This window comes from Cydia strobilella, chromosome Z, assembly GCF_947568885.1.
Source record: "Cydia strobilella chromosome Z, ilCydStro3.1, whole genome shotgun sequence".
NCBI classification, from domain to species: domain Eukaryota; kingdom Metazoa; phylum Arthropoda; class Insecta; order Lepidoptera; family Tortricidae; genus Cydia; species Cydia strobilella.
This window is the reverse complement of record NC_086068.1, coordinates 43,672,932-43,694,540: the sequence shown is the minus strand read 5'-3', so window position 1 is coordinate 43,694,540 and position 21,609 is coordinate 43,672,932. Positions and strand designations below refer to the sequence as shown.

The 21,609-nt window shown below is 37.8% G+C and overlaps 2 protein-coding genes across 2 annotated transcripts in view; one reads left to right on the top strand and one right to left on the bottom strand.

The window, feature by feature from the left end:
* LOC134754951 (uncharacterized) overlaps positions 1-21,609 on the top strand; it is a 533,971-nt gene that overhangs the window by 211,902 nt on the left and 300,460 nt on the right. The gene's annotated exons all lie outside the window — the stretch shown is intronic.
* LOC134753875 (MFS-type transporter SLC18B1-like) lies at positions 676-19,836 on the bottom strand. The gene is made up of 12 exons (XM_063689832.1): positions 19,363-19,836; positions 15,600-15,840; positions 10,802-10,875; positions 7,496-7,712; positions 6,874-6,964; positions 6,527-6,761; positions 6,229-6,327; positions 5,924-6,022; positions 3,879-4,050; positions 2,178-2,367; positions 969-1,489; positions 676-809 (listed from the first exon to the last, which is right to left on the bottom strand). The coding sequence occupies exons 1-12, from the start codon at positions 19,620-19,622 to the stop codon at positions 729-731; spliced, it is 2,280 nt and encodes a 759-aa protein (XP_063545902.1). The 5' UTR covers positions 19,623-19,836; the 3' UTR covers positions 676-728.

Sequence of the window (21,609 nt, the reverse complement as noted above, 5' to 3'; positions counted from 1 at the left end):
GAGTCGGGCTCGCGCACGAAGGGTTCCGTACCATTACGCAAAAAACGGCCAAAAAATCACGTTTGTTGTATGGGAGCCCCACTTAAATATTTATTTTATTCTGTTTTTAGTATGTGTTGTTATAGCGGCAACAGAAATACATCATCTGTGAACATTTCAACTGTCTAGCTATCACGGTTCGTGAGATACAGCCTGGTGACAGACGGACAGACAGACAGACAGAGCGCAGTCTTAGTAATAGGGTCCCGTTTTTACCCTTTGGGTACGGAACCCTAAAAACAAACCTGATTGATTGATACCATTCATGAAAATTTGTCATCTAGCCTATTAGAATTTACCCCCGTGGTTGCATGGACTAAAAGTAATGAAAAGTTAATAAAGATCGAGTGTTGGCATTGGCAGTCAGCCGAGGTCGATTGTACTATGAAAACATATTCAACAAGTACATAGGTAGGTAGATTTACCTAACGTCGCTTCGAGGAGCCTACCGATTAAGTAAGGAGCCGAAGTTAGGCGGTCATTTTAGATACATGGTTTCCTAGTCCAGTTAGAAGTTTGAAGATAATGTTTGCTATTTCAAAATAAACAGACGCAATTTGGTTTTAACCTCTATAATAACAAGAACTCCTAACAAGCAATAAGATCTTACCAACTAATTTCATAAAAATTCGAATATGCTTCGTAAAAAAATTAATTAATTATAAATAGCTATTTTTAAGCTAATTGCACTATACTTCACATGCACCAGTTGAAGATAATGCCACTGTTCCCGTGAAAAACGTGACACCGTTCTTACATTCGCAAGTTTTCTGTAAAAAGAACAAACGGATTAAACAAATTGTATATTTTTTAAATACAATTATTTAAGATTAAGGGAATGAAATTAGTAAACTTTGTTCAGGTATTATTGCTAGCATTTTCATGACTCTCATCTTAGGTTAACTATGGTGTTGAATAACGACACTTACAGATATGTTATCCATCGGTGGACATGATTCAATGTTCTCGTAGAAATTAACCTTTTCGAGATTGTATCTAAGAATGTCTTCAGTAGACTTTCTATCAGTACAATTATTTGACATCGTAGACACAAGTCCTTTGTTGTTCCTTTTGACTACCAAGTTATCCAAATGGACGTTTTCTAAGATGGTAGAGCTTCCAAAAATAGCGTTCTCTAGATACGAGCAGTAGTCGACGCTTACTCTATCTTTATTTTTGATTTGATTGTTATCAAGATTATTATATTTGTTATTATTATTTAACTCTTCTTCGTCTGCTCGGCCCAAGTAGTTTTGGTATAGGCCCGCATTAGAGCTACTTGAGTTTGACTGATTTCTCTTCCGTATCTCAAATAAGGTATTCGTAATAAATTCAAATTTAAGTATGTGAACTATTGTTTCTGCGACACTGGCCGACCCGCTTTTGTTTGGATTTTTGTGTTTGATATAGAGCCGTTTAGGCGTCGACGTATCATACGGATAATAAGAACCTGAAACAAAAATACTGTCTCATAAGCAAAAGGCCATGCCACGATAAGCTAAGTGAGCCCCCAGCGAGTTTTGGCTTGTAGGTACATTTGTTTGATGATGAAGCACTTATTTTTTACTTGTTTATGCGACGAATTGATGGTCTTCCCACCGCGATACAACCGGCTGACGATTTTTTTTAATTTACAATAGCATCTAAACTATCATCTGTCAAAGTATCAAACGGGAGGCAAACCCAATTTTTTTTTTACATGTTTTGGTGGCTGCCATTCCTGAACCCACCAACGACGCGGCAGCTGACGTCCATGAGGGTTCATAGTACATAGCCGTTACCCTCTATACGAGTTATCGTCCGGGAGGCGATTGGTCATGGAAATCTGTTCTTGGCTCGCGGTCTATTATAAAAATTCAAAAAATATATATTTTAGTACGTTCCTTCTGTGTCGGTTATTCAAATTAACTTCGGATATCGTATATCTTAATTAATAGCTAACAACAAAATGGATTTTGCTACGTTTTAACGTACTCGTACATATAATATGATATTTAATTGACGTCTATTGCAATAACTAGCACAGCATGTCTGCAAGTAGTCAGCCATGTAATCCATTATTAATTAATAAGTACCTATATCCGATGTTTATGTGAAAAATCGGCACAGAGCGCGGTTGCGGCTATGCGGCTACTTACAGCCTCTCTCTGAGCGGGAACAGGGCGTGAGCAGCGGGGAGGTGTCAAGCCGGCTGTCGGGCGCGCTACGCGTGCAGAAGTGGCCGCTGCTCCACGTGGAGTCGGAGCGCGGGAGCGACTCCGAACACGATGCCCCCATAGCCCACTTCGACGACTCGCGCAGCGAGAAGAAGGCGAGTGCGATCACTGCCTGCAAATAAAACAGTAACGCACATCAATTCCCTGGCCACTATTGGTCTACCACTCGACTAAAACGGATCATCGCAAGTTATTGCGGTTAAATGCCGCGAGGACCGCGAGGTAGAACCTGCTACGTGCGACTGGTTTGTAACTTTGTAATATGCAGTAAAGCTGAACCACCTTGGAAGTACCTGACAAATCTGCTGACTTAAGTTAATTAAGTGTTTAATAGTAGATTGTTAACCAAGGGTTGAAAGGCACCCATTCCTGTCGAGGTAGTTCGCCAATAGTACGAGACGGAAATGGTGCCTTTCACCCGAGTTAAACACTCTACTTTTCATATCGAATGCGAGGAAACCAAACAAGACAAGGCAATTTGGCAAAATCAGTAATTAAAGGACCTAAATAGACCTATGGCCATATTTTTTTCCCTAAGGACTTGCAATCGGAGACTTTTCATGTGTGAAGATAAATACCCCCTGGCGAAAACCATTTAGTTTGCAATATTTACGAAAACGCACATAACAAACTGTAGTAATTTTAAAATTATTTGTTCATTATAGTCATGAATCTAGTATAACTGGATCGGGCATGAGGGGTGGGGGGAAATGAACGAACGGGATAGTTTTATGTATCTTTCAGTAGGAGTAGCAGAGAAAGCGCTGTTATTGTTTGTCCTTGTCACAGTCTCACATTTTTTTTAATTCCCCACCGTAAATTTGTATGGTTTATGGTGGGCTACAAATCTAATCGACCAATCACATTGCCGCATTGCGTATGTTTTGATTGTTTTGTCCCTCACGGGCGCACGCGTATAGCTGATCTATGTAATGCTAGGTCTATGATTATAGTATCAAAATCAGCGGGATTCCCTCTTGCTTTTTAATTTTTTACTTTTTCTTTCTAAAACTCCCAATAGTCAATGGCATCCCAGTCATTTAGCCAACATAACAAAAGTATTTAATTTTTTTAAATATTAACAAATTTAATAAATAAAATAAGCAATTTTTATCTTATATTTTATTTATTTTCATGAATATAGTGCTAAACAACTTTAAAAACCCATTTAATATCGTACAAACGTTTAACTGTGGCTGTATGATTCTGCTTTTGCTCATTTACGCAAATGTAAGGGTAAAAAAATATTGTAGGTGTATTCCTTTTGGTTCCCGCCTTATGAAATCGAGTAAATACAATTCAATAAAATAAATCAAGAATAATTTATTTTAACAATTTACTTACATCATTTTTAATAAAAAACTAATCAATGCGCGTTTAGTAAAATTAGAACAATTACCAATTGTTCCAGGCGGGGAAATAAAGACACTAATTTTCAATTTTGATTCCACCTAGTTGCTCATGGGACGGGGAGTACGGGGACGCAGAGGAGTACACCACTTTTCTGCACTAGAGCAGAAACGTATCACTTTCTGCGCACTTTTTAGAACAACAACGACCCACTTTCAGAGCATGAGATATGAAAAATACTATACTACGAATACTATTGAGTGGAAACTGTACCACAGCGAAGCAAGCTACCGCGCAGATCGTAGCGCCGACCGCGAAGCCGTAGCGCTCCGTGAGCGCGCCGCCCAGCGCCGGGCCGGAGACCTCGCCCAGCGCGTAGCAGCACGACCACACGCCCGCCACGGCGCTGTACGTGGCCAGCGCCTCCGGGCAACCGCCTTCGTAGCTGAAACAGTTTTTTTATATATATGTCACCGGAAATACAATTCTGAGGCCATTAAATGTATTAAATATTGTTTTAAAGATTTTATATAGAATTCCGATACGGTACTAAGAAATGTATAAAAGTAATGCTTTCTGTTAATAAAATGAATATAAAACATGGTAATAAACTGCACCATTGCACATAACAAACTGTTGCCAGAAAAAAGCGACCCCCTAGAAAAGGAAATGTTGCCAGTAGAGTATGTTAGGATAGGTAAGAAAAACAGAATCGGTTAGGTTAGAACTGCGACCCCCCACGGATACGAATTGTATCCAGAAGAGTAGGTTAGGTTAGAACTGCGACCCCCACGTTGCCAAAAATCTTGAATTTATACATTTCCGGTCGCTGTTTAAGCAATGTGTCTAATATATAAAAGCTACGAGGAAATAGACGACTTACTAAAATAAAATACAAAATACTATATGTTACTAGAGATTCACACATCAACATACTAAATACATACATACATACATACGCACACAAACGCTCTCTCTCTCTCTCTCTCTCTCTCACACACACACACACACACACACGCACACACACAATTACTGGCTCCTTTACTCCTTTTTTAATTCCTTTTTTATTACTGCATGTCTAACAACCCAGTTATTCATGTTATATATAATTTTAATTGTATACATGTTACTTAAACTGTACGAGCTGTACATGTAATTGTATGTAATTTTAATATTTTTTTAATTTTTTAATATTTTATTTAACACATTTCCGGGCGATTTTAGGAATTGTCTACATTTCCTAGGAAGTGTATACAATGACGGATTGCAGACATTTCCTGTAAACATATATCCTAACTAAGAGTACTTCTTTTACACTGGTACACCTCAAGCTCAACGAGATTGCGTTGTTCTATCACCTAGGTGTCCTAGGTATACTAAGGTCGCCTATGGTCTCCATCAGTGGCGTAGCTAGGCGTGGGCGAATGGGGCCTTCGCCCCCGGCATCGCAAAGCCAACCTTTTTATTACCTTGAGAAAACACACTGAAAAGGGCCTCGCAGATGTAGTTTTCGCCCACGGCTAGATTGGTTCACGCTACGCCACTAGTCTCATCATCAGCTAGATGTTCTTCACTTCTGCGGCGCGGCGGTAGCATGGTGGCTTTTTTATTGCCTGTCGTGTCATGTGTCACTTTCGCACTTATACTTGTTACAATGTACAATGACAGGCATAGTGACAAGCGATAAAAATGCGTCCATTAACGACAAAATAATGGAGCCCAACGCGTTTTTTTTCGGGAGGGATTATTTCTGTAAATATTCACTTAATTATTAAAAAATGGTGTTCGAGATCCCTATTTTGAAAGACCTATCCAACACCCAATATCATAGGCTTAAAGCGAAATAAAAAATCATACCTAGGTAGGTAGGTATATAGGTACTTTACGTGTAGGGGAGGTACCATATTTATTGCAGCTTTCTAAACACTAACGATCACGCATTAAAGCACCGGACGGACAGACAGACAGACGGACTACGGAACGCAGGTTTCCTACACCGGCATAATAATTATAGGTAAATCTAAACACTAACTACGCAATCATCATTAGTACCTAAATATAACTAAGCGGATCCATTAGAGAAAACATATATAATACTAAAATTTGGCTTCTTGCAGTGCACTTTATCAAATAAAACTAGGTATGAGCAGTTTTCCATGACATTATAATAAGTTACCTATATATTCCTGACATCGTATTTTCCAATAAATAAAACGTAATAACTAATAAGTATTACCTACGTGCTTCCTACAATCAACCTGATATCGATGTCATTACTTAAATACTTCACATTACTACATTATTAAAACTGTACTTACATTGAACTTGTTAAAACTCCTTGGAAGGTGGGTAAAAGCGTTAACGCCACCGACACGCTCAGAATCGCGAGCGCCACCAAGTCGAGCCACAGCACGGACCTTAGTTAAAATTAGTATTTATTAAATAAGGTTGAATTTTTTGCATTTGAATAAACTAATACTTACTTAGATTATAAAATAAAAACAGATAGGAGCCTCAGCATAAAGTGTGATTATTTAATGTGGGTTCATGCTGTCGCACTTAAGTAGTTGTCTTTTTTTGAATTAAACGTCATTTGGAGATGATATTTAGATGGCTTGCTTACGTTGGAAGACCAGGAATGTAGGGGCAGGGCCCCAGCAGCAACAAGCCGACGGTAATCAGGAACAGCCCCCAAATCATCATGCACCAGTGGTTATGTACCCTGCATAAGCAAAACGGTAAATTAATAATGTGTTTTCAAGATATTGCTAAACAAAATTCGAGGAATCAGCAGAATTTTCTGACAATACTTAGGTTATGATTATATGAGTAAGTATTGAAGTTCTTTCATATAGTAGTAGTTTTCTACCTAATAAATAGGTATAATAAAGCTTTGACTGTATATTGCTATTAGTGCTTACCGATCCGCCACCCAACCCCAAATGGGGCTAAATATTCCATAAAGACTGGAGAACATTAGAAACACAAGTCCAATCTGGTTGGTGGTGAGGCCCAGCTGCCTCATGTGCGGCTCCAGCGTGGGGTCGAGGAAGGCCCACGTGTTGGACGCCACCACGATCACCAGCCCCGTCACCATTATCGACGGGATCTTAAACAACCCCATCACAGATGCTGATTTTGATCCGGTCACTACTTCTAAAAGAGTAAAGAATTGTTGTAGCATACAAACAAAGCAAAAAAAGCTAACAAACAATTCGTTTTTAAGGCGTAAAAGTGAAACAATCAGAAAAAACCGACATGGACATACCTTCGCAGTCTGTGAGCAACAGGCAATTAACGGGTACAATCAAAACCATGATAATTCCAATAGTGTAAAATGGAAGCCCGAAGCCTCCGATCTAACTGAAACAATTGATACATATTTTAGACAAGACGTTTCTAAAATGTTGGTAACTATCCCTACTTACCATAATTTTTTCTAAGGACCTACATAGTTTTTCGCTAAGGTTTTAAGTGCATATGCAAGTAATGTGAAATTCGAGTAAATGTTAAAAAAATACTAGTGCCTTTGTTTTGTCTCCATCCGTTCGGCCTATGCCTCATGTTTCGGCGTTCCAAAAGGGAAAACCATAGGTATTTCGGCGATCCAAAAGGGAAAAAACCATAGGTATTTCTTACTTTATTTAACCCTTTTCCAGGTGGTACCAATCTAGAAGGTTTTGCCAACGAATCCAATGTATTCCAAATAGGTACGTTTTGGTGATTTATTTAAAGAAGAGTCACATTTCCTGAAATACCAATATAATTTGAACCTTAAATCAGATTGCTGAAGTTAAAATTAAATTCAAACGTACTTATGTGGTCGATACATCGTACTATGCCTGGAAAAGAGTTAAGGGGTGAATGTTGACCCGTAGGTATAATCATACCGAATAGAGCAAACTTCCGATGGCGGGGCCCACGGACATGCCGATGCCGACGAAGGTCTCGAGGATGCCCAGCACCGAGCCGATGGAGTCCGGGAACACATTCACCACGAACACGTAGCTCGCCGTGGAGTACGCGCTGGCCCCGAGAGCGGCCGCGCCCCGCACCGCGAAGCACAGCCCGGTGAACATCGCCGAATCCTCCACTAGTACTAAACATCTGAAAATAATGCCCAACATTTGTCTACTCGTAAATTGCTTCCAACAGAATTACATTTCAGTAAATATGCCTTGTATTTAGGGTTTCGTAATCAACATTGATGAAAACGGTATCCTGATAGCTGAAGTCGATAGCGGAATATTTTCGTCTAGTCCGACTGTCCGCCTGTATGACTATACGCTGAGGTATTTAACTCGGAAACTACCTATACATTTGTAAGGCGCTATATAAGTTTAACTGTTAAAATTTAGAAAATAATATTTATAAGAACCAGCCATTTTCCACACGTGTAAATTATGTAAATTATGGCATTAACGGCATGAAACATACTAAGAGGCCTTATTCCTACAAACGAGCGTATTTTGCAAAATGCTTCCTTTTTCATTCAACATTATACGACGTAACTATTAGTATTTATTCAAAAACTGTTAACGTTCTTAAATAATCATTTCCTAAACTAGCGTTTTCATTTTCTCTTTTTAAACCTAAAATAAATGAGTTTTCCTGGGAGTATTTTTCAAAATTTGCAGTGAGAAGTGTCGTTTCGGTTGCTAATTTTGCAGTAAACAAGAATCATTTGGTTCATGAATGATTACAATTCAATTCACCATATCTTGTACGAGGGGCTGAAATGATTGAAAATCAAAGATTTATTTTAAAAAAATGATAAAATACCTTCCGAGTTTTCTCCATTTTTTCAGTGAAAACAGGGTCGCATTATATTTTTTATCGCAAATTGTACTTATATTTTGCCCTCAAAATAATATTATAGCAAACTCTAACATTATGTGAACCCATAAAAAAAAATCATAACTATAGGACCTATTTTCCCGTAAATTTAAATATTTTTAAAAGACGTATAAATCACGCTGCACCGACACTGCGCGCTCAGTCCCCGCCGAGCGCGCTTAGGGGACGGACCTGTGCTCGATCGTCAGGCGTTTGTTTCGTTCGTAATCAACGATCTAGTTCCGAGAAGTGGTGTATACTGCGATTAGAAAATCTTGATCCTTAGGTGATCAATGTGTTCATAGGTACATTTTATAGCACAAATATTAAATTTTTTCGCCTAGGTGATCGGGTCTGTTCAGGGTGCCTAGCCAAGATGCCAACCGTTTAGGTACCTATAGTTTACATTAAAACCAAATCTGTAGCTGGCCTCTAAATAGGTAGTAGAAACGGGTTCCGTATGTCTTTCCCTTTCCAGATGACCAAGGTGCCTAGCCAAGATGCCAACCGTTTAGGTACCTAGAATATAATTTACATTAAAACCAAATCTGTAGCTGGCCTCTAAAATGGGTCGTAGAAACGCGTTCCTCGTGTCCTTCGCTTTCTAGATGACCAGGGTGCCTAGCCAAGATGCCAACCGTTTAGGTACCTATAGTTTACATTAAAACCAAATATGTAGCTGGCCTCTGGATGGGTAGTAGAAACGGGTTCTGTATGTCTTTCCCTTTCCAGATGACCAAGACGCCTAGCCAAGATGCCAACCGTTTAGGTATCTATAATATAATTTACATTAAAACCAAATCTGTAGCTGGCCTCTAAAATGGGTAGTAGAAACGCGTTCCTTATGTCTTTCGCTTTCCAGATGACCAGGGTGCCTAGCCAAAATGCCAACCGTTTAGGTACCTATAGTCTACATTAAAACCAAATCTGTAGCTGGCCTCTGAATGGGTAGTAGAAACGCGTTCCGTATGTCTTTCCCTTTCCAGATGGCCAGGGTGTCCAGCCAAGATGCCAACCGTTTACGCTCCGTAGCGAACGAAACGCAACTGTCTCTGTCGCATTAATATGTAAGAGTGATAGAGAGAGATTACCCTATCATTCGCTACGGAACGAACGACTGGCATCTTGGCTAGGCACCCAGGTTTAGGTACCTATAGTTTACATTAAAACCAAATCTATAGCTGGCCACTGTAATGGGTAATAGAAACGCGTTCCGTATGTGTTTCGCTTTGCAGATGACCAGGGTGCCTAGCCAAGATGCCAACCGTTTACGCTCCGTAGCGAACGAAACGCAACCGTCTCTGTCGCACTAACATGGAAGAGTGATAGAGAGAGATTACCCTATCGTTCGCTGCGGAACGAACGACTGGCATCTTGGCTAGGCACCCAGGTTTAGGTACCTATTATAGTTTACATTAAAACCAAATCTATAGCTAGCCACTGTAATGGGTAATAGAAACGCGTTCCGTATGTGTTTCGTTTTGCAGATGACCAGGGTGCCTAACCAAGATGCCAACCGTTTACGCTCCGTAGCGAACGAATCGCAACCGTCTCTGTCGCACTAATATGGAAGAGTGATAGATAGAGATTACCCTATCGTTCGCTACGGAACGAACGACTGGCATCTTGGCTAGGTACTCTGATTATCTGGAAAGCAAAACACATACGGAACGCGTTTCTATTACCCATTTCAGTGGCCAGCTACAGATTTGGTTTTAAGTGGTTTTTAACGTAAACTGTAGGTACTAAAGCCGAGTGCCTAGCCATGATTCCAGTGGTTCGTTCCGAAGCGAACAATAGCGTAATCTCTCTCTATCACTCTTCCATATTAGTGCGACAGAGACAGTTACGTTTCGTTTGCTACGGAGCGTAAACGGTTGGCATCTTGGCTAGGCACCCTGGTCATTTGGAAAGCGAAAGACATACGGATCGCGTTTCTATTACCCATTTCAGAGGTCAGCTGCAGATTTGGTTTTAATGTAAACTATAAGTACCTAAAAACGGTTGGCATCTTGGCTAGGCACCCTGGTCATCTCTGGGTACAAGTATGTATATTTTCTTAACATAATAAACTGAAATTACTACTACCATGCATATAAAATAAAATAAAAGAGTGGCTATTACAATAAAAATAATGTTACTTGCTATTGAAATCGACAACGATCAAGATTATTCTTCTCTGCGTTCAAAACGCGTTATAGTTGCCGGCGCTCGCGTACCGCGCGTCAACGCCATCTATTGAGTGTTATTTCGTGAAATCGATGAACGCTCCAGGGAATAAGGGCTCTATGTAATTAGAGCCGGTAAACTTACTAAGAATAAGAACCTTATTAACATGTAATTAGATCCGGTAAACTTACCCAAATAGAACATTACAGAAGCCGGCGATGAACATTCCCGCCGTGAGCATGAACTTTGCACCCACTATCGGTAGCTGCAAATGAATCAAATATATATAAGGTAATGACAATGACGCTTGTTCAAACACTAACCAACTATACACTAACACAAATAATAAGTCAATAAATTATGAATTATGCTGGTCATTGAGTATTGAGGTCATATATTATTTTTCCCCTCACTATCTCGGAAAACCGTCTTTTATCCTTTAAAACAAGCGGGGAAAAACGCATTTTATCCACGTTGGTGCCGTGGCAGAGGGGTAAGTGCCTGTTGTGGGACGCCACGTGCGTTAACACTTTCGCGGCCTCACACCTCGGCCGAACTGTGCGGACAGCTGGTGCCGCGGCAGATTTTGCCGCGGCCAAAAAGCGGGATAAATACGCGAACCTGGCAGGGAACTGTTATTTTGTACCCCTGGCGTTCGAGACTACTGGGTGCTGGGGGTCAGAGGCTATTGCCTTTACTAGGGAAGTGGGACGTCGTATTAGGGAGAGGGGGTATGACGCCCGCGCGGGTTCGTACCTGGTGCAAAGGTTGTCCATCGCAATTCAACGTGGTAACGCGGCTAGTGTGATGGGCACCTTTGCGCCAGGGACAACTCGGGGGGGACTCTTTGACTAGGCTTAAGTTTAGCCTTAAGTTGTTATGGAATTGTTTTTATCCACTAGTGGGGAAAGTAATTTGACCTTGGATGGAGCGTGTTTAAGACGATTCTCGCTGATTTGGCCTTGAGCGTCTGGGCAAATGTACCCGCTTCACCCCGCACTCCGCTCACTGCGATCGTACGTGAATTTTGACTCGCGGCACGCAACGAGGTTCAAAGAATATAATAAAACAGTCCAGAGGCGCGCCGATGGCGCTATACTCGTACTTGTGTATCTTTTGACTGCAAAGACTGCTTTGCAGCTATTTTGTCCTTTGAGTATGAGTAGATTATGCATTTAGTGGAGGTCGAAAATTATAAGAAAAATATATTAATTAATAGTGCGTTTATAGTTTTTTTATCTCTTTAATAAATTAATAAATATAAATAATGAAGGTACGGAACCCTTCGTGCGCGAGTCCGACTCGCACTTGGCCGGTTTTTTTAGAATCGTTACCTTACTATTAAACTATTGTTTTTTTCGAGTAGTTGGTTGATAAATAAAATAGGTAATCAATTTCAAACTATTATTTATAGTCGGAATTATTTTTTTCCTGTGACTTATAGTTTTTTCATAAAAAACACTACTACATGCCGTTTTGCTACTAGGTATTTTTGCCTATTTCTACTAAACGGCAATTCGATTAAAATTATCTTTAAACTAAAAAATGTTTTTAACAGTTTTGTAAATACAATGTTTTAACACCCCCTGGCACTGACTAAAATACCGACTTGGTTTCACATTACATCTCAAAACTTTTTTGTAGTTGAAGAATTGCGTTGCGAGACTTTGATCTTTTACATGTAATGTTTTTGATGGGATCTCATCTCTTTTTGTAGGCAGTCCTTGTTTTCGGGTACTACTTCTTGTACGACAGCTACCACTTTTCTCAAAGCTCATACCCATCCCACACTATAGGTACTCGTACTCATACCTATACAATACTCATGGCCATACCAAACTATAACTCGTACAATACTCATACCCTTACCCACCCCACACCATACCCGCACTCATACCTATACCATATTCATATCCTTACCATACTCATAGCCATACGATACTCATACTATACACATTTTATAACTATACACATCTTCATTCACATCGTACTATCGTAGACCTTCACCTACTATTTGTAGGAACTGCAAACATAACTTTGTAGTAGCATATATTTATATGGGATTACAAAGTAACTTATGCATTTCTCAAATCTTCAAAACGTGACTGATCTTGCAATATTTTTAGGTTTTTTATGGCTTGAGAAGCTAAAAACTACTAACTATCATTAAAATTTACAGCTTGTGGGTCTGCTAGAAGTAACTTAGAATTATGATGATTGGTGAGTGAGTGAGTGTGTCAGTGACCAAAGTAAGCAACTTCGACGTGCAATAATTCTTATACTACAAGTTTAAATGGAATGTTCTTGGGGATATATCTAAGCCATATTATGCCATATGTGTCACTAAATTCAGGGTTCTAGCGGCCTGAGTGGCTTTGAGAAAAGGATGGTACGGCCGTGCCTCTTTGTTTTAGCTCGACTTGGCGCTTTACACGTGCGACAGATTATCGCTCCGTCTGTGACGAGCTTAATAGTAAGTTTTCCGTAAATAAAAATACGATAGGCCGTTTTGCTAGTTCTTAATCGATTAAAATTATTTTTAAACTAAAAAAACATTTTTTTTAACAGGTACTATACATACATACAACGTAGACAACGTAGTAGGTAATAGGTAGCTTATGTTAAATCAATTATTTATTGTTTCGAGATGAAATGGAACATTATTCAAAACGTAAAACTTGAATTACATTATAATATGTCGGTTAGAAAACATTTATTTATTTATTTCAAATGAAGTTTTCTCAGACATACGTATATTATAGTATAATATATATAATATAATATAATATCCGTTATTATCATTACATTCATTGTAATAGACCGCAAAATACCGTGTTGCGCTCGCTAATGCGCGTCGCAACCAAATCAGCGCTCTGCAGTTATTTATTCTTTGGCCACAATAACTCCGATATTATAGCACTTTGCTTGTGCATAAGCGAACATAGTGCAAGGAAGGCACGGAGCGATGAACGACACAGCCTCCTCGTCTCAAAGCTGGCACACGACTGCCGGCCACGCCATTTTCAGGCTGCATACGCATGAAATGTGGAAAAACGTTCGATTTCTTAAAAAAAAAATTTTTTGATTAACAAAAGGTATGTTGCATTTGTAGAACCTGTTAAAACATTTTTGTTAGTTTAAAAATAATTTTAATCGATTAAGCCGTTTAGTAGTTATAAGCAAAGTTAGCCGCAAAACGGCCTGTCGTGTTATTTATTTTTCGGTGAAACTACAAATTTCAGGAAAAAAGTCAAATGATACAATTGTTGTGCATAAAGTGAAGATGCATATATTTTTTTTCATAATTTTTGGTTGACTCATTTAGAAGTTATAAGCTCTAAAAAGTAAGAGTTTTTGGCCAAAAACTGCGCGAAGCGCCTTTAGTAGCTTTTGACAGATAACAAAACGTAAAACGCTCATAATAATGGTTCGTTCTATATTAATTATCATTAAATAAATGGTTTGAGAATTTAATAAAAAATACCAAATTTAGCTTTATTTAATTATTTTAAGTCATAAACTATGGATGGTATAGAAAGGATGCCAATCTCTTATGGCAGAATTGTTGCAAAAGTGACCGCTTTCAGCTTTAAATAATAGTTCCTAATCTCTCCGGTGGCGCTAGTTAGGCTCTGGGACATGAGTATAACATGAACCAACAAATAACCCGACCAAATTAGGTAGGTTGTTTTTGGTAGTATTTCGGTGTATGGTGGCGCCGCCTAATTACTGTTTTTTGATGGACACTTTTCATACATAGAGATTTGGCTCCTTTATATAGTCTCCATGTCATAAACCTTAAATTCCATAAGAAACATTTTTTTTTATATGATGTTGAATGTAATTCGGAACGCACAAGTTGAGTCGATGCAATTTCAAAACGCATCATCAGAAATGTCAACATTGTCAACAAAAAATTTATCACCGACCCCAACACGTAAAAATACACAACTTTCAGAGTTTTCTGTTACATTATCGTATTATCGTAAAATAATGAGTGATTCCAGTGATGAAGATGATTTAACGCCTGTGGATGTTGCACTTTCCTCGCAATAGTGAGGGGAAAAGTTTTGTGTTACACACGGGTGCAAATGTATTTTACTTCTCGTGTGTTGAAACACTCGCGGGTAAAATACAACTTTGCACCCTTGTATAACAAATAACTATATTTATTTATTTAAAAAACAATTAAGGATTGTGAAAATTCTGTCAGTGTGGTTATAAGTTATTATTACGGATATGTATTTGCTTTTATAAATAAAAATATATATATTTTCATAGAGTAACTTATACTAGAGCGGTACTGTCATAGTAAATTTTGTAACCCCAGTAAATTCACTGCCATCTGTCGACACACTTTAAAACTAAAAATGAAGATTTGTAAAAATACGATAGAATGTATTTAAATATAGATAAATGATTTTTTTTATTTGCATTAATTATTTTTATGATTTTGACCCATGTTCTTTCACTGATATGCGTTAATATGGTTAAATAACAAATGAAACCGTCAACGCCATCTATACGACTGTAGGCCAAAACTAGTAGCGCCCTCTGAACGAGAATCAAATTTTCTTGATTTTCGAGGCACGTTTTTTCCTTAGACTGTATCCATCTATTACGGAGTTATATCTATCTTTGATATTATGAATTTTGTTATTTGTGCAGTCGTTCAATTGAACGTAGTTAAGCGAAGTCCACTGGTTATTTATTATGTTCAAATTATGTTGTTATTATTATTTTATTTATCCAATTTTCAGGATTATTTAGGTACTTAGATTTTATCTCATCCGGTACCTAATACGCTTCGTCATGCTTAAGTATGCTACGGCTTATTAACTAACGAATTGGAACGAAATGGGAATAGGTACTTCTGTCGACAAATTATATGAGTAATTTAGGTATAATGTTTTTTACAATTTTTACCTAAATCACGCATATAAACACTTAAAAAATCAATTTCATGCCTAATATAAAAATAACACTTACGCATTTACCCATGAACGGTGAAGTTATAAACATAACAATAGCATAAAAGCTGAAGACAAGACCGCATACTGTGTTCGAGAGGCCCTTGGCCTTGGCTTCGCCGGGGAAGAAGGGCGCCATGACGCTGATGGAACAGAAGCTCATAAAGTCCACCAGCGCCAGCGACGCTAGCGTCAGCCGCTGCCGCCGAGTCAGCCGCCGCATGGCGCCCGGCCGTGGCCGACTTTGCGTCCGGACTAGTCTAAACAAAAACATTATACAATAAATAATGTGAAATAATGTGTGTGACTGGGCGTGTGCACGGTTTAGTATTTGTTGTTATAGCGGCAACCGAAATACATCATCTGTGAAAATTTCAGCTGTCTAGCTATCACAGATCACGAGATACAGCCTGGTGACAGACAGACAGACAGACGGACAGACGGACAGACGGACGGACAGCAGAGTCTTAGTAATAGGGTCCCGTTTTTTCCCTTTGGGTACGGAACCCTAAAAACGAAATTTCTTTATTTGCCTCTCTATCGCTCCTGCATATTCGAGCAGTACAGAGGCAGATAAAGAAAATTTGATTTTAATATTTCGCGGTAGGGCCTCAGGGCATTTGGCTTGATTTGTAGTCGAAACCTGTAGGACAAGATGCTCAATTGTATCCAATTAGGCAAGACGATGAGTATCGAGTCTAATATGAGATGTATGAGATGTTAATGAACAAGCAATGATGGTTGATACGGGCGAATATTGCAAGGCTTATTGCAAGCAATGCGGGGTCATAATAATTAAGTGTAACTTCTTCTTAATTATTCTTCTTCTTCTCTCGTGTCGAGGTTCCCCTAAACAGTGGATGCCCAGAAAGGAGCGGTGCTGACAGCCCGGACCGTGGCGTCTCTCAAGTCACATTCAGAGCAGGAGTGCGGGCACGCGGGGCAGTCCATCAGGTGCACCATAGTTTGCGGTGCTGTGTCGCAAGCACATTGGGTAGAGTGGCCACGAAGCAGTCCCCATTCAGCCATGCTCTGCTTACAACGGCCAACTTGAGAGCCTGTTTAGCCTGAGCTTCTTAATTAATGATTAGATTAGAAGGATAAATTATATATACACTGAAATATGACCTCGTAATTATTATTATTTTTAATTTACCGAGCAGCAATGTACTGGAAACATTAAGAGACATAAGATGACAACGCTTGTTAGCAGTTAGGTACGTTACTATTAAAAAGCTCGTATCCCGTAACGTGTGTTGTACCTATTACATTGCGGGCCGAATTATTTTGTATGGTTAAAATTTTCATTGTATGTCTAAACAAAATCTATCTCAATATACTTCTTAGGTCCTATATGCTAACCACCATATAAATATTCGCCCGTATTCAATTTACACACTGTATACTTACTAATCAAATGTGTACGAGTAATAAGTGTTAGATTATAGCAAAGAGGATATAACAGGATAGAGCGGTACTGTCATAGTAAATTTTGTAGCCACAGTAAATTCATTGCCATCTAACGATTAAAACTAAAAATAAAAATATCAAAAAATATATTTATATATGGATAAATGATTTTTTTTATTTGCAATATATATTTGCATTAATTATTTTTATATTATTTTGACCCATGTTTTTCACTGATATGCGTTAGAATTGTTAAATAACAAACGAAGCCGTCAACGCCATATATACGAGAGTAGGCCAAAGGTAGTGGCGCCATCTGATCGAGAATCAAATTTTCTTGATTTTCGAGGCAGGTTTTTTCCTTAGACTGTTTCCATCTATTACGGAGTTATATCTATCTTTGATTATAGTTAACAATTTAGTCACACAGGTAATAGGTATACTTAAATATTGATGTTCTACAACAGAGGACCTTCTACTAATTTATTGTTTGACTGTTATCTCAGATATCAGTCTGCTGTAGACACGTGAGGGAACATTTAACTTCTGCTACGTATAGGTACCTAATTTTATATGTAGGTAATATTGATTTTTGCACACTGTTGAACAAAACACATTTCACAATAAATCGATTCCCGCTACATGTTTGGCTTCTCACGTGGCCAAAACAATGCATGCAAGTGCATTAAATTATAAACGCACGTTTATAGCAAACATTTACGAGAGTTGTTACGAGTAGGTACAGTCGAGTTCATAAATATGTATACATTTTTTCCCCTTATTGCAATGGATTAAGGTAAAGAAATGTATACATATTTATGAACTCGACTGTACGTACTACGTAGGTACGTTGTACATACATAGCTCCAGTTCTAACACCACACCACATGTTATTACTAAGAACTAGGCTAGGTACCTAACTAATAGGGTATTACTTATTTCACATAAAATCATACCTATTAATGTTCCAGCCTATCGCTAATACGCTCAGGTCACAAAATACCTAAACTGCAAAAATCCACTTATAATAATTAGTAGCCAGGGTTTTTAACTATGGCAGAACCCACAAAAGTCACCTACAGCGAATATATAATTTACAGTTAAGAATCTTAAAATCCATTGTACCACTAAAAATCAAATATAAACATAAACATAATTATGATAACTTATTCCAACATTGTAGAATAATGAATGTGTATGATAAAGTGAAACTAGCGATAATATTATAATATAGACATAAACTGGAAAGTCTGAATAGGTATGACAGACCAACTAACCTTAGAGTACTGATAAATAAAAAATATTTCAATATACCAAGTAGCAACAACTATTATGGGCAAAGAATCTGGTCGAGTTATTTGCCACACATCTTAAATAGTCTTCCTAGAGATATAAATGATATAATAGATAATTTAGAAGAGGGTAAGCCCCATAAAATTAAAATAATGTTAAAAAAGCACTGCCTGAATATTTAAGTTAAACATCATATTATATATAGCATATTATACATGTTAAATTAATAGTAATAATATAAATGTAATAGAAATATTAGAAATAAGACCATACTTAGCGTACAATCTATAAGATTGTAGACTAGGCTAAGTCTGAGAGTATATTTTGTAATTTCTTTTTTTTGAAATAAACAATTTAAATTTATAATTTTTTTTAACAAGTCAAAGTCAATATATCAAATATGCAATATATAGTCTGTCAAGGGACTGTCTCATTTCAAACATAGACAGAGATAATCATACTATCTTTGTCTTACACTAGTACTAGCACCCAAAAGAAAAGGATGAGTATAGTTTTTTTGTTCTTATTTACTGACAAGATTTGCTTGACCAACTATAACAAATATGCTTTTTTAAAGGGGAGCCGCCCTGAAGAATACAAGTTAATAAGTCATTAGGTAGGTATGCACTTACTAGGTATGTATCAAGGTTCAGTAGCAGCAAGGTCCAGCTACCAGTAAGTAGCTGTTTAATCCTCTCATAAGTGGAGGACCCGCGCGAAATTGCCTTTTCATACAAACGTAGTCCTCATTTTCCTTTCTGGATTTCCTCTCTGGAACATTATTGAAAATGTTTTCACTCAATTTGTTATATAACAACCACAGCTCTGCCCCTACATTTTTTTTATTAAGTTAGAAGCGCATTTAAAAATTGGTATGAAATCTGTTTTTTGCTCCTATTTTTCGCTCCCATTTTTTACAATAATCACAAAATCGAACGTAGGGGCATAGCTATGGTTAATATACATCAAATTATGTTAAAAATATTTTCGATAGTGTCAATATCCAGAGAGGAAAATGGGGACTACGTTTGTATGGAGAAGCGGCCGTCCCATTTCCTCTTAAGCATCATTTATTTTACCTTTCGCGTAATATTCTTATATCGGAGCTGACGTCGTCCGGCGGGCCGGCCGACCAGGACTGCGCCCTGCGGCGCCCCGCGGCCGGCGGCGACACCCGGCGCCGTTCCCACATGATCACTGCCACTTCAGAAGACTTCATCGAATCGGCGGTAGAACCGTTGGTTGACGATCCTTTAACACTACGTAAAGCACCATCGTTTTTATCAGCACTTCTAGTTCGCTCTATTAATGAAGACCTCTCGTCAGCTTTATTATCCATTTCGAAAACGTTCGTCTGGTATCGAGAATGATCACACAATACCGGAAAGTGAATTTATGGAGCGTAAGAAATGTAATAGCAGGCAAATTGTAAACAAATCACGTTATCAGTGTCAATATTCCGAGTGGCTAGGGTTGCACGCGGGCGCGTTGCTCGGTCTATCAATACGTATCGATATCTTATCGCGTATAAATATAGAACTCGTAGTTTTCGAAAGAAGTGGACCACTTGTTGTATTCGAGAGTTGAGGAAACATTTTACAGAAGCATTATGTGTTCTACCCACATTTTGGGCTTTTTAAATATCAATCCATAAAGTTATTCATTGTGTTTGCAGATGTACCTAACTAAATAAGAAAAAGATAGATATAGATAGACTGCAAACAGTTGTGTAAAGTTGTGTACCATCCACGGCCGCTGCTGTGTTGTGCTACTATTAGCTAGGTATTAGTCTAACCCGTTCGTATAAAAATACCGCAAATCGATGTACAGGTTAGCCGTTTTGCACACACATACTAGAGGCCAAAACAAAATTTTTGACCCGCAGTTCCTAAAAAATTTTCGCTGCGGGAAGTGTGGTAAAACATTATTTTTTTTTTGTATGGGAAATTTTTTTTTTCCAAAACCTATGGTATGTGGTATCATACGAAAGGGCTTTTTGAGGCGATTCTAAAAATATATCACATCATTATTTTTCGGGCATTTTTTTTTTAATTAAAACAAAAAGAATTTTCGAAACATACCAAGTTTGGGCTCCTCCAGACACGATATGGCTGATTTTTTTTTGTACAATATACCATAAATAATACGTAATATCTAGATATCTAACCCCAAGAAAGCAATTTTGAAAATAATATCATTAACATTTTTTTTTTTTTAATTTTTCAATTTTACAGTGACACAGTTCTACTTCAATACCTATTTCACGAGACTTATGGAACTATACTGCAGATACGGTACATATTAATCATAAAATGATACGTAATATCCATATATCGAACGGGAAATACCTCTTTAACCCTTTAACTGCGCCTTTCATCAGTTGGTAGTGTTTAGTTTTTGACACAAAATATAAAGATTGTATCCTTCAGATACGATATACCCTATAGATTTTTCTTTGTACAATATACCACAAATGATACGTAATATCTTATTATCTAACCCCAAGAAAGCAATTTTGAAAATAATTTCATTTAGATTTTTTTTTAAATTTCTCAATATTGTAATATTGAAAAATTATACATATGAAAAATATTAAAAAAAAATCTTAAAGAAATTATTTTCAAAATTGCTGTCTTGGGGGTTAGATATCTAGATATTACGTATTATTTATGGTATATTGTACAAAAAAAAATCAGTAAGGTACATATATCGTATCTGAAGGATACAACCTTGTTTGTGTCAAAAACAAAACAAACTATACCAACCGATGAAAAAGCGCAGTTAAAGGGTTAAAGAGGTATTTCCCGTTCGATATATGGATTATACGTATCATTTTATGATTAATATGTACCGTATCTGCAGTATAGTTCCATAAGTCTCGTGAAATAGGTATTGAAGTAGAACTGTCACTTTGTAAAATTGAAAAAAAAAAATATTTTCAAAATTGCTTTCTTGGGGTTAGACATGAGGATATCACGTATCATTTGTGGTATATTGTACAAAAAAAAATCAGCCATATCGTGTCTGGAGGAGCCCAAACTTGGTATGTTTCGAAAATTCTTTGTTTAAATTGTTTTAAATGCCCGAAATGTAATGATGTGATATATTTTTAGAATCGCCTCAAAAAGCCCTTTCGTATGATACCACACTCGATAGGTTTTGGATTTTTTTTCCATACAAAAAAAAATGTTTTACCACCCCCCGCAGCGAAATTTTTTTAGGAACTGCGGTTCAAAAATTTTGTTTTGGCCTCTAGTATGTGTGTGCCAAACGGCTAACCTGTACATCGATTTGCGGTATTCCTTTGAAATTGGGGTCGAGCGGCT

Excerpts from the sequence above, each read along its gene's own strand:
- LOC134753875 (XM_063689832.1), bottom strand. The coding sequence starts at position 19,622 with ATGGATAATAAAGCTGACGAGAGGTCTTCATTAATAGAGCGAACTAGA. Across the intron at positions 15,841-19,362 it reads ATAAGAATATTACGCGAAAG|ACTAGTCCGGACGCAAAGTC; the intron begins GTAAAATAAATG and ends GTTTTTGTTTAG. Across the intron at positions 6,328-6,526 it reads TGGGGTTGGGTGGCGGATCG|GGTACATAACCACTGGTGCA; the intron begins GTAAGCACTAAT and ends TTGCTTATGCAG.